This window comes from Protopterus annectens, chromosome 1.part0, assembly GCF_019279795.1.
Source record: "Protopterus annectens isolate FY-2018-M chromosome 1.part0, PAN1.0, whole genome shotgun sequence".
NCBI classification, from domain to species: Eukaryota; Metazoa; Chordata; order Ceratodontiformes; family Protopteridae; genus Protopterus; species Protopterus annectens.
In genome coordinates this window covers 1,421,076,720-1,421,090,914 of record NC_056725.1, presented here as the reverse complement: position 1 = coordinate 1,421,090,914, position 14,195 = coordinate 1,421,076,720, and the positions used below count along the sequence as shown (strand labels likewise).

Below are 14,195 nucleotides of genomic sequence, written 5' to 3'. Positions count from 1 at the left end.
TTTTGGTGCCAAAAAAGACAGGGAACTTAAGGCCCATTTTGGACCTCAGCTCATTGAATCGCTTTGTAAAAAAATCCAAATTCCGAATGGTCACCCTTCAGTCCATTCTCCCGTTATTGGAGAAGGATATCTGGATGTGCTCCATAGATCTCAAGGATGCTTACTATCACATTCTGATACGTCAAGAGTCCAGGAGTCATTTACGCTTCCGCCTGGGAACCAGTCATTTCCAGTTCCGAGCACTGCCCTTTAGTCTCACCACAGCCCCCAGGGTGTTCACCAAGTGTCTGGCAGTGGTGACAGCTCACTTGAGAAGTCTAGGATTCCAAGTGTTTCCCTATCTAGACGACTGGCTCCTTACTGCCACCTCCAAGCATCTATTAGTTCGGGCGCTTATGACCACAGTCAGTTTGGGTCATTCACTAGGAATCACATTCATTTGGGGAAAATCTGTGCATCACATTTTGTCCTCTTCTCACAAACCTTCCACTATTAAACTGTATTCCAGCAAGTGGAAGAGGTTTGCCCTTTGGGCCCAGCAATGAGGTATAGATCCCCTTACCGCCCCAGTACCTCAGGTTTTAGAATTCCTGGCTTCTTTGTTTTATTTGTGCTCTTCAGTTTCCACAATTAAAGTCCAACTGGCGGCTATCTCTAATTTTCATGTCTCCTTTGAGCCTTCCTTAATGGCAAACAGGCTTTGCAAATCTTTCCTTAAAGGAGCGTGGCTCCTTCGGCCCCCAATAGCCCATCCTGTGCCCCCCTGGGATCTGAATATGGTTCTAGCTTCTTTAACTGCCCGTCCCTTTGAACCAGCAGCTACTTGTGATTTAAAATTTCTATCTTGGAAAACCGCTTTTTTGGTGGCAATAACCTCTGCCAAGCGGGTCTCAGAGCTTCAGGCTCTCTGTTCTAATCCTCCTTATTTGACTTTTCACAAAGACAGAGAGTCTCTCAAGTTAAATCCCTCTTTCTTGCCCAAGGTAGCATCCCCCTTATGCATTCAACAATCCTTGGAGCTCCCGGTGTTTTTTCCCAAATTCTCCAATAGCGCAGAATATATTTTCCATCAGTTGGATGTTCACAGACAACTGCGTTTTTATTTAAGTAGGACCAATCAGACACGAAAGTCAGATCAGCTGTTTGTGTCCTTTGCGGAAAATAGGTTGGGTCAACCAGTGGCTAAAACCACCATAGCCAAATGGATTAAAGATTGCATCTCCTTCATCTATTCACAGTCCGGCAAAGAGCTACCATTCCCAGTCAAGGCTCATTCTACCAGGGCAATGGCTACTTCTGTAGCATTTCACTCCAAATTATCGATTGATGATATCTGTGCGGCTGCTACCTGGACTTCTCCGCACACCTTTATTTCTCATTACAAGATAGATGTGGCTTCTCGAGGTAGAGCTTCCTTTGGTTCCACAGTTCTCAGGAGTGTTTTCCAATGAGCCACCCAGGATTTAGGTGCTAGGGATGCTGTCCCATCAGTTATGAATGTAGGCGAGATAGGATCCCATTACATCTTTTAGTTATGTACTTACCATAACTTCAGATGTATGGGATCCATCTCGCCTACATTCATACGTACCCGCCCTCCTTCCCCCTTCCCATTGGACTTAGAGGAAATGTTGCTACTTACTGAGTTTTTCTCTTGAAGGACTTTAGTTTGTTACAGTTGTTGGTATGTTTCTGTGCCTGGATGTAGGTATACAAAAGCGAACAAACAAGATCTGGGGAAGCAGGCGTGGTGCATTTTGGGATAAGGGGTAGCCCAGCCAATTAGAGACTTCGTTCTACTATATAGTGGCCGAGTCGGAGCCGAGGGATCGGCTCTGAACCCGAACCCATCAGTTATGAATGTAGGCGAGATGGATCCCATACATCCGAAGTTATGGTAAGTACATAACTAAAAGTTTTCTTGGATCTGCTTTATCAGCAATAAGATCAACATGTCTTATTTTGTTCAGCTTGTGTGTATACAATGCAAAACTCCTTCAGGAAGATTTTAGTGTATGTATTTTACAGCATAGACATATTGTGAAAAAATATAGTTTGGACTCTCCAAAATCAGGTACATTTGAGAGGTATGCATTTGTCTTTCTCCAGTTTTGAGTAGCAGTGTTAGCCTAGCAACAATAAAGAGCACTCTGTGCAGCTTCCTCCTCTTTTTAGAAATGATCAGAATGTTACAACAGCATCTGTAAATGTATGCTACTGTCCTAGCATTCTGAGAGCTGTGGAAAGAGACTGGTGTTCTCTTTGTGTTCTCCAGTGTTCTCTGTTATTGCCAGTTCTGTCAGACTTGTCAACTGAGGTTTCTGATGTTGTGAAGGCTGCTAGGAAACTTTATACTTGGCAGACTTGTTCTGTCAAGTGGAAGGCAGTGTCCATGTGACAGACAAGCATCTCCTTTCTCTTCAGTCAGTGAACTTGCAGTTGTGCCTGACCGCTCTTACATACCTCTTTGAATTTGGCCACCCTTACTTCATGGTCCTCATCTTTTTTTTTCCCACCTCCATCATCCAGATGCTTTATGACCATGTGGACTTACCGACTTAGCAGAAATTTGTCTTACTTTTCTCCTTTGAAGAACCCTTCTCATCCTTGGAACTTTAATTTCACGAAAGACTGGCTTATTCTACATTTTGAGCCACGTCTTTCAGTAGACTTGAAGGTTGCCTCTTGGGAGAGTTTATCCTTGAGGCTATTACATCTGCCAGCAAGAGTTATGAGCTGCGGATGTTCATGTGCAAAGAATCATATCTGGTCTTTCACAAGGACCAGGTCTCCCTCAGGACATGCCACCATCGTCTTTCAAATGTATTTTCTAAACTGTCAGTGAGTTTATTCATCTTCTTGGGTGGGGGAAGGTTCCTTGGGTTGACCCTGAAAGTGGTATGTATTGGACCAGTGCTCTGCTGTGGTTAACGAATGGAAAATGAATAAGCAAAGGGAGTATAACTCGGATACATGCGGTCATGTCAGGTTTTACCTGAAGAGGATGCTTGAATTGGGAAAAGTAAACTTTGTTTCTTTTGTTCCAAATAGGGAGGGATTACTTTACCAAGAAAAGCCTCCTATTCGCCATCTTTCAGCTAGTCTTCTCTTCAGCCAGGGAGTGTCACTGGTGTGAGCACTTGGTTCAAAAACAAATCCTTTGCAGACATCTGTGCCATAGCTGCTTTTTGTTCTGTACATAGTTTTGATAAGCAGTGTTGCCTAGAGCTCAACTCTGACAACTGAACAACTGCTGGCACTGTGAAGTAGTGTTTCACTTTATGGGCATTGCTTCTTCCCCATCTGGCTCCCTTCTTCTTTGAGGAATTGCAGTTTGATGCTTGGGATTCTTCCTAGGTGTTATAAGTGAGTACTCATTGTATCATCTGATTTTCATGGAGAAGCTTATTCTGCGGTGCTTATTTCCATCCCATTTTCATTTTTTTCTCTCTGTTGGATAATCCATCCACCCACTTCGGGTATCTACAGTTTTATGGCTTTGTACTCTCATGTAGCTCTTTTTTTTTTGTTTTGGGGGCAGTTTGCTCATGTTCCAGTGTGCTAAACTGGGAAGCATGAGAGCAGATAAGCCTTCCTAATGTGTTTTGACTCCATGGTATGTGCATACAGTATTTGCACATGCCATAAGCAGAGGAACTGGAGAATATTAAAAGATTGGCAAGAGAATGCTGTTAAGAAGGCTGGCCTTACTTTTACCCACTGCAGCTGGCCTTCTCAAAGGCCAGCTTGTCTAGACGGTGCTTGTATGTATGTAATGTTTTCATTAGCATCTAATCCTGCAGCTCCACTTCCTAGTTCTATAGGACTAGAATGTTTTGGTTATAGACTGTTAGCCACTTCCTTGGGTTGGTCTTCATTAACTATTAGCTGGGACAGAAAATGGTGCCAAATTATACTTGGCGGAGATGTTCTTCATACCACATTGCTGCAGTCCTAACACTTGGGTAGTCCGCTGTCCCAGTCGGCCCGAATACCAAAGTATATGGCTGACGTCGGTCAAGGCGCATTAGTCTGATGTCAGGACGTCAGGGTACAAATGCGCATGACTGACGTCATATCCTCAGTCTTTTTTGCCGCATGGTCCGATGCAGAAGCAGTTTTGCAAGTGCAGGTTGGCGTTCTGAGATTTTCCGAAGTCGGAGTTTCAGACCGAATCCAAATTGGCTAAGTACCCCGTTGGGGATTATTTTGGTTTTTTCTTGCCTCAGTATTTTACCGGATGTCAGAAAAAGTGAATAACTGTATTTTTTGTGGGAAACAGATACCTCATAGGGATTATCATACCTTGTGTATACCTTGCCTAGGGCCTGAGCACGGCGTTGTTGGCTGTCGCTCTTGTGCTAGATTTAACAAACGCACTATAAAGAGAAGATTAGATTGTGCCAGGTTAGTTTTGGGAAGCGGTGTAATTATAAAATGCCGTCGGATGCTCCGGCCCGCTTCGTCAAAAAGCGCAAGGACAAAACAGCAAAGCCTAGGCTGGAAGAACCGTCCGTCCCGGACGTCGGTTCTTTAGAGGGCTCGGTGGAGCCAGGGTTCAGCCAGAAATTTCTTTGGAATCCCAGGAGAGACTTTATTACTGCAAGATGTGACCTCTCAGGAGGTAGGCCAGGCGGAAGGGGCTTCTCAGGTAGCTGTTCTTCCCTCCCTTCCTAAGGTGGTTAGGCCCTCCTGCTGTTTCCAAGGCTTCTCCCAGGGGCAGGCCAGGTTTTGTTTCAGGAGTTACCCCTAGTTCTTCAGGGTCTGTACCTAAGAAGCATATGCTTAAGATGGCAGAAGATTTGATTACAATGATTAGAGGTTCTATGCCCCTTCTGATAAGAGGCCTAGGGTGGAACCTGAGCTTGGGAGTTTTGAGCAGTGTTCGGATGCTTCTGAGTCTTGGCTGAAGACTTGCAGGAGTATTCCCTTACTCTGATTCTGATGTAGATGATTCTACTCCTTCTGCTTCTCCTCCTGAGGATTTTTCATTTTCAGAGACTCTTCATTCCATGAGGGAGCATTTTAAATGGGAAGGTCAGGATTTCTCTGATTCAGGAAAAGGCTTAGGGAATTTTGTTTCTACCCCAGCATAGGCCTTTAGCTATACCTCCTGTTCTAGATGTGGTAGAGGATGTTTTGCAGAGGCTTCTCTGAACCCTGACTCTTTGCCTCCTGCTCCAGTTAAACCGGATAGATATTATAGGGTGCCTGAAGCTCATAAGTATCTTTTAAGAGTCCTAGGGCAGACCCAGAAACTGTTTCACAGGGGCCTAAAGGTGTTAAGGCTTCTGTTGTTAAAAATCCTGTTCCTCCAGATAAAGAGGCTAGGGCTTTGGATAGATGGGGAAAGAAAGTGTATACTTCTTCCACTTTGGCCATGAGAGCTTTGAATTGCCAGTTTCACATGTTGAAATACCAAAATTATCTCCTTTCACAATTAAAGTCTAAGGTAGATGCTTTGGCGGAAGGTATTGAGTGTAAAGAGTTGCAGGATTTAGTTCATGTTTCTGAACAGGTGGGTAAGCATTCTTTGCAATGTGGTTTTGATGCTGTGCAGGCCTCTTCGAGGGTGGCTGCCACTGGTTCGGTTCTTCGCAGGCACGCCTGGTTGAGGGATCAGAATTTAGCTGAGCATGTGAAAACAAGGATTTTAGATGCTCGTTTACAATCTGATGTGTTGTTTGGTTCGCCTGTGGAAGCAGTTCTAAAGAAAATGGAAGACAAGGCTAAGTCTATGCAGACTGTTAAAGATTTTTTGCAGGTTCAGCCTCTGAAGTTTAGTAGAAATTGGCCTACCAAGGGGTGGACATATCCTGCTTATGATTCCCAGTCTAGGGGTAGGTCTAGACGTGGTAGAGGCAGAGCTCAAGGTTCTTTTAGGCCTAGAACAGGGAGTTCACCTGCTCAGTCTTCTGGTGAGGGCAGGGGTCAGTCCTTTCGTAAACAGACACAATGACCTGCCTTTTCAGCTGCCAGAATCTTCTCGGCTGGCAGCACCTTTGGGAGGAAGGTTGGCACTTTTCAAAGAAAACTGGAGTTTAATTACCCAAGACAGATGGGTATTGGATATCATTCACCACGGTTACAGATTTTATTTCCATACCTTGCCTCCTTTCAAGGGCATGCCAGACATTCCTCCTCAACAAAGGAAAGAGGCTCACAAGCAAATTTCTCTGTTGCTCCAAATAGGGGCCATTCAGCCAGTTCCTGTGCCAGAAAGGGGCCTAGGATTTTATTCTCGCCTGTTCCTAGTACCAAAAAAGGGGAACACGTGGAGACCAATTTTGGATCTGTCTATCCTCAACACTTATCTGGACATTCCCAAGTTCAAAATGTTGACGTTACAACAACTTTTACCTCTGCTGGGCAAAGATCACTGGATGGTAACTTTGGATCTCAAGGAAGCTTACCTTCATGTTCCTATCAGACTAATTTGCAGGAAGTATCTGCGTTTTCGAGCTGGGAATTCTCATTATCAGTTTTCTGCATTGCCCTTTGGCTTATCTACTGCCCAGAGTATTCACAAAGGTTCTGGCTCCAGTGATAGCTTTCTTCAGGCTAAAAGGAATACAAATCTATCCTTATCTGGATGATTGCCTGATTCTGGCTCAAGGAAGGGACGTGCTTCTTCAGCATTTGGAATATGTGATAGCAGTGCTAAGATGCCTAGGGTATTCTGTGAACGAAATAAAGTCCAGTCTAGTACCCTCTCAAGACATGTGCTTTCTGGGTATGAGACTGAATACAGCAACCCAGATGGCCTTTTTAACCCCGGACAAACAAAAGAATCTTTCTCTTTACTTCCATCAACTATCTCATCAGTCCGGGCTGACTGCAAGGACAGTCCTTCAAGCCTTAGGGTTCATGGCATCTTGTATTCTGGTACTTCCCAATGCCAAACTGCATATGAAGAAGCTACAATGGTATCTCAAAAATGTATGGACACAGCACTGCCAGGATTTGGACACTGTCATTCAAATAATACCTTGCATTCAAAAGGAATTTTTGTGGTGGGCTCAGGAATGTCACCTAAACAAGGGACTCTCTGTGACCCGGCCAGAGGCGAGTCAGATTCTAACGACAGATGCCTCAGACACAGCTTGGGGAGCTCATCTGAATGGAAAGTGGATACAAGACAAGTGGCCTGCCAGACTGCAGCATCTACATATCAACATGAAGGAGATGTTAGCAGTCCAGTTTGCATTACTGGTTTTCAAGGATTTACTTCTTCCAGGGCAGGTGTTGATTCTAACAGACAACACAACTGTCATGTGGTACATCAACAAACAAGGGGGAACACATTCTTATCCTCTATGCAGGCAAGCAATGATTTTGTGGGAGACTGCGTTAAGCTTGCAGCTGAATCTTCAAGCAAGGTTTCTGCCAGGAGCACAGAACTCCTTAGCAGATGTGTTAAGCAGGCAAATCATGGATCCCCACAGTGGAAACTGGATCTTCATGTATTTCAGACATTGACAGTGTCATGGGGAACTCCAGACATAGATCTGTTCGCTTCTCCACTAAACCACCAGCTGCCAAAGTTTTGCACGAAAAGGTTTTATCACACAGCCTGGAAAGTGGATGCTCTTTCTTTCAGTTGGAAAAATCTTCATGTGTATGCCTTTCCACCTCTGCCTCTCCTCCCAAAGGTACTTCTAAAGGTCAGACAAGACAAGCCAAGGATGATTTTAATAGCTCCGGATTGGCCTCGGCAGCACTGGTACCCATTGCTGAGGAGTCTGGTAAGGAAGCCTCCATGGCCCTTACCTTTGATTCCACACCTATTGTCTCAGAAGGACGGGCATCTGCTCAATGTCAAGCTTCACTCTCTTCATCTAACAGCTTGGCATATTCTGTTTTGAACCATAGCAGGTCTCAGCTTCCTCAACAAGTTTTGAATGTGATTATGGAAGCCAGAAGACCTAGTACAAGGAAAGTGTACGCAGGAAAATGGAAGAGATTTTTATTTTGGTGTGCAGCAAAGGATTTGGATGTTTCTGAGCCGAATTTGAGTGTGGCTCTTCAATATCTTACTGAGTTATTGGACAAAGGTTTGTCTTTCTCTTCCATTAAGATTCATGCTGCAGCAATTTCAGCTCACTATGATTGTGACCCACCATTGTTTTCTCATCCTTTGTTCAAGCAATTTCTTAGAGGGCAAAGAATATAAGACCCCCACGTAGAGCTCCTACTCCTGCTTGGGACCTCAATTTTGTGTTGGAGAAACTCACTCTACAACCTTTTGAGCCTGCAGCTACTGCTGAATTGAAATATTTGTCATGGAAGACTGCTTTTTTGTTAGCCATTACATCTGCAAGAAGGGTGTCTGAATTGCAGGCCCTTATGGCGGTTGAGCCTTTCCTGATTTTTCATAAGGATAGGGTATCTTTACGTACTAATCCTTCCTTTATGCCTAAAGTGGTTTCTAGTGTGGCTTTAAACCAAACTATTCATTTGCCTACCTTTTATGCAGATCCCCAGAATAAGGGGGAAAAGATTTTGCACTCTTTAGATGTACACAGGCAGTTGCGTTATTATCTAAGCAGGACTAAGGATTTTAGGCAGTCTCACCAGTTGTTTGTTTCTTTTGCTTTGAGTTCTCAGGGCAAGCCTGTGTCAAAACAAACTATTTCTAAGTGGATTGGGTTTTGCATTGCATTTTGTTATTCCCATCATGGCAAGGAGATTCCAGCTGGGATTAGGCCTCATTCCACTAGGGCTACTGCCACTTCTACAGCATTTCTAAGGGGGGTGGCAACTAAGGATATTTTGGAGGCAGCTACTTGGAGTTCAGTGCATACTTTCTCTAAGCATTACCACCTTCCTCTCTACTCTAAATCTAGGGCTGGTTTTGCCACGGCTATTTTGCAGGGCATGTTGTCAGCTCCTGCTTCCTTATGATTTGCCAGCCTCCCTTACCTCTGCTTTGGGATTCTACCCAAGTGTTAGGACTGCAGCAATGTGGTATGAAGAACATAGTACAGTTTTGTACCTACCATAAATGTAGATGTTCGAAGATCCACATTGCTGCAGTCCAATTTACCCTCCCTCCTTCCCCTCTGTGTTTAGGGGTGGTTGTGTGGGTGAGGTTATACTCTTGTAAATTTGTATATATGGTATATATATATTTGGTGCAGGAGTGTGTGGTGTTTTTTGGTTTTAGCCTTATCTTTTTAGGGTCTTCTGACATCTGGGGCAAGAAAAGACTGAGGATATGACGTCGGTCATGCGCATTTGTACCCTGACGTCCTGACGTCAGACTAATGCGCCTTGACCGACGTCAGCCATATACTTTGGTATTCGGGCCGACTGGGACAGCGGACTACCCAAGTGTTAGGACTGCAGCAATGTGGATCTTCGAACATCTACATTTATGGTAGGTACAAAACTGTACTTTTCTGAGATCAGCAATATGGGGAGGGGGGGTCTTATATTGAAAATTGACAGTGTAAAGTGCTACCGTTGTTGCTTAAGGAATTCTGCCTTAGCTAGCATCATTTGGAGATGTAATGTTTAAAATGACATGTTCCCTAACGTGCTTAAGTAAATTTTGGAAAACAGACACCAGTGAAGTAATTAGTCATAATGGAAAGCACATTTATGACATTTTACTTTCAAATTTTCGTAGTTGTTTACTAGGCTAAAGACCACAAGGGCCTTTTTAAGCCTAGCCATGCATCACAAATCTCTGACACGTTCTGATACCCTTGGTAGGTGTAAGCATGGGCCTGAGGGATGAACCATTTACAGGTTACCTGTGTCCATTAGAGACACAGGTGCCAAACCAGGGATGAATTTCCAGTTTCCCATCCAGTTGTCCAAGTTGCACTTGAATTGGGTTAAGGAGGAACTCTGCTTCACATGAATGGGGAGCCTGTTCCATAGACACAGTAATGTGTGGTATACATACCTATCTCTCCAGCAGGTCCTATTTATATCACAGGCAAGATTTAAGCCTTTAGAACAGGTAATTCTGGTGTATTTTGTTTTGTGGATATGCAGGAGATCCATCAGAGTGGGGTCTGACAATGCCCTGTGTGCCAGGCATAGATCTCCCCTCAAAAGCCTGTTGGAGATAGAATACAGGGATATAGCCTTGAAGCAGTCTGCATACGACATATTACTTACACTCTATGAACCTATCTATGCTAGAAGCAAACATATCTGATGCCTTTTTAACAGGCATAATTCTTCCTCTAAAAAATAAACCTGTACACTATGGCTTATATGGCATATTCCTAGCTATCTCCATGCTGAAAGTAATTTAACTAAACTCAATTTTTACAGCAGTGCTTCTTCAGAAAATACTTCACAGAGGAACTGAAATTCATCTAAGTAAACGGTAAACCAAAGTAATGGGAAACAGGTAAAGGGCATATTAAATGAAATACATTCAGTATTCAGATGAAGCAGATTAAGATACCAGTTTAAGTAATAAGCAAGTACTAAAACAGTGCTGGTATAGGTTCTAGCTCCTTGAAATACATTAAATGGATTATTGATGAATGAATGAGTGAGCAAGGTAATCCTTTCTCACTAAGAAAACCAAGGGTTTACAACATAAAAACTATGCAGCTCATCCCAAAGCCTTGTCCCTCTTCTCAGTACCATACAGGCTACTGAGAAGCAATGCCTGTCTCACATATAGTCCGTTATCCTGTCAGACCTTTTATTTATTTATTTTTATTTATTTATTTTTATTTATTTATTTGACATTTGTTAACCGGGTTAGTCTGACTGGGTAGAGACCCCTTTTCAGTGGAGACCCAAGGAGAAAAGCTCCACGGAACAGTTAAATAAAATTTGAATGGATACAGTAAAACAAAATTATAACAATAACAAAGTATACAAAGAAGAAAATTCTTAAGCATAAATATAAAAACTGTACAATTTTATGCATACATTTTTATTTATTTATTTATTTTTAGATGGGAATAGTATGAATGAACATGAGTCAGAAAACAGACAGAATGCCAACAGTATGAGATATGAAGATAGTTAGAGAAAGGCTGAAGTGTGGGGGATAGGCAGAGAAATAGTCTAAGTTAGGATTAGTATACACATTTATAGTTGGTAGGATTTAAATGAAAGACTATAGTAGATAGGAATTAAGTGAGTGACTGTTGAGAGGAACATTGACAGATAGAGATACTAGTCGGTAGAAAGAGAAATATAAGGTAGGACTGAAAGATAGGGATATATGATTATGTTAGGTCATTGCAAAGGCATAGCCATTCCTTCTGGTGGGTAGCTTTTAGAGCAACTTTGAAGGAGTTGGCATTAGTGATAGATCTGATGTGAGGTGGAAGTTTGTTCCAGGCTTCTGCAGTGGAGTAGCTATAGAGTAGTTTACCAACATTTTTGTTGGGCATACAAATTTGTAGTAGGTTTTGTTGAGAACTACAAAGAGCACGGTTGGGAGTATACTGCTGAATGAGTGTGTAGAGAGAGGGCCAAAAAGAAGGATCGTGTAAGACAGAATGGGCTATGGGGAGCTGGGATAATAGAATCTGGTGGTGAAATTCCAACCACTGCGGGGTTTTTAAGGCTACACAGTGATGTGTGTGGTAGGGTTGGTTCGATGTGAATCTTGCAATTTTGTTGTAAGTAATTTTCAGTTTAGGCAGAAGATTAGATTGGAGGTTTGTGAGTAGTGGGGCTTCGTAGAGCAGTGTAAGGAGAAGGAAGGCTTTGGGCAAGGGAAAGTCTGGAGGAATGGGTGAGGAATTTTTTGTATCTGTAAAGAAGTCCAAGTTTTTGTTGAGTCTTTTTAATGCATTGTTGAATGTGAAGATCAAAGTTAAGGTGGTCATCGATATTAATGCCAAGAAGTTGTGTGAGGTTCAGTAGAGATGGATATGTTATTCAAGGATGAGACAGAGAAGGTAGTTTTATGGTGATGGAGAGTAGAGGGGAGAAATAGGAGAAGTTTTGTTTTCTTTGGGTTTAGTATCAGTTGGTTAGTAGTGAGCCACCTTTCAACAGAGTGGAGGGAGTTTTGGGTGAGGGTATGGAGGTGAGTAATGTTGCTGGAAGAGGAGATGATAGTGGAATCATCAGCATATTGAATAATAGTAGAGAGTGGGCAAGAAGAGTGAAGGTCATTAATAAAGATATTGAAAAGTAGGGGTCCAAGGATAGAGCCTTGGAGGACCCCAGTTTGAACAGGTAAAAAGGGAGAAAAGCTCGATTGGCATTGACTGCCTGAACATGATTTGACAGGTAGCTGGAAAACCTAGAGTAGAGTTAGAAAGGTTTAGTGAAGCTAGTTTGGATAGGAGTATTGTGTGGGAAACAATGTCAAAGGCTTTGGAAAGATTGAGAAACAAGCAAGAGACTAATTCATTATTATCACAGGATTTTGCAGTGGTGTTTATGAAAGATATAAGAGCGGTAGCAGTACTATGTTTAGGGCGGAAGCCATTTTGGGAGGGGGTGAGAAGGTTTTCATGAAGTAGGTGATCAAGTAGCTGTTTGTGGATACATTTTTCTAACATTTTAGACAAAGGGGATAGGATAGCAATTGGTCTGAAATTTGAAAAGTCAGTTGCATTGCCAGCTTTGTGAAGGGGGTATGACAGAATTTCTTCCAAATATTAAGCACAGTGTTTTCCTGAATGGATCTATTGATTAGTATGGAAATGGGGAAAGCAACTGAGTTAGTGGCTGTCTTTAGGAATTGTGGAGATAAAGTATCTACTCATGGAAAACAAGTTTTAAGTTTAGAGAGAAGGGACTTGATGTACCTATTACACATTCAGAAGTCAAGTGGTGGGATAAACGCCCACTCAAGGGATCTCAATCTCTTCTGCAATATAAAAAGAACATGATGTACAGGTAAGTATATACCACAGAGAAATTTGCTTCTGTTTCTATGGGACAGTCTTCCACTCCAAATAAAGTAAAGTACTTCTCTGATTCTATTCAAACATAACTTGGAGAAATGGATGGGAACTACAAATTCAACCCCCAGTTTAGTACCCTGTCCCATCATGAGGCAACATGTAAATGTTGCAGCATATCTTTACTCTGCCCATCTCAGGGTTATTTGTACACAAAATAAAAGGGCTTAAAATTACCCTGGGAATATAAGGCTACTATAATATTTCATTTATTGTAAGCAGGTTAAAATAATTTAAGATAGGGTGGTTTTCATGGCTGAATTAAATATTATCTGATTAATTTGATATATTTGTACTCATTGACTTGAATGGAACAGTTTCAAGTATCAGTAATGATCACTGGGCTCCATCCCCAAGCTACAGAAAGATGAAGTCCTGACTGCAAGCCAGATGACCTGTGTTTGACTAGCTCCATGAGCACTGGAGAGAATGGGCTGAAGTGGATGGCAGTGAGTGGTTACTCCCGGTTCATCTATCCTGGAGGGGGAGAGAGGGAGGTGACTGACTTGCTGCTTGGGTGACATAGAGGGGAAATTTGCCAACTGAGCACATGCTGGCATGGAAACACATACACTTTCCTGAGGTAGGCAACAATTATGGGGCTTGAGAGAGCTGCCATAGAGGTTAGGAGTCCCAGAGAGGTAGAGACACTGGGTCCAGTAGACTGGCCCACACCCTACTGACTATCTCCTCTTTCCAGGAAATGAAATGGGTTGATGAGGCCATTTTGCTGCGGAATGAAAGGGATGGAGAGTTTTCTACCGGGCTTGTATGTGCCGCACTGTCAGCCCTAGAGGGTTATGAATAGGTCAGTGAGGTAAAGGAGTGGGAGCCATTTGGTAAGACCAGGTAGATGAGAGAAAAAAAGAGTGATGCATAGGGAACAGATTCAGGTGGATTAATTACATGTGGCTTGCAGTTAATTATGGCTTTTTATTTCTCATTTTAAAGCTGAGTACTAACCTGAGTAGGCAGATTCATCAAATTGTAAGCTGTCCACCTATACCTACATCAGGAATAGTTTGAAGTCTAGATGTACTTAATGGTGTGTCTTTCATAAAATGATCTTTGAAGAAAAAGCACACTAAAAGAAAAAAAAGTATTGTTAGTAATAAAAGTAGTCTTTTGTCTTTCTAGATGCTGTGTTTTGTGAGAACACTGAACCTCGTTCTTGGCATGATAAGCAAAAAAGAGCAAAGAAGACTTTTGAAGAAATGATGAACTACATTCCAGGTAGACTGTCACAGATTGCTTTTTATGTGGACTCTAAATAAAAAATGATGTCTGGAG

At 42.5% G+C, this 14,195-nt stretch overlaps 1 protein-coding gene across 1 annotated transcript in view; it reads left to right on the top strand.

Moving 5' to 3' along the window:
* SNX14 (sorting nexin 14) overlaps positions 1-14,195 on the top strand; it is a 1,453,711-nt gene that overhangs the window by 1,226,597 nt on the left and 212,919 nt on the right. Inside the window, exon 21 of the mRNA XM_044067476.1 lies at positions 14,043-14,138. Coding sequence (XP_043923411.1) covers positions 14,043-14,138 — 96 coding nt within the window. The remainder of the gene's footprint in view (positions 1-14,042; positions 14,139-14,195) is intronic.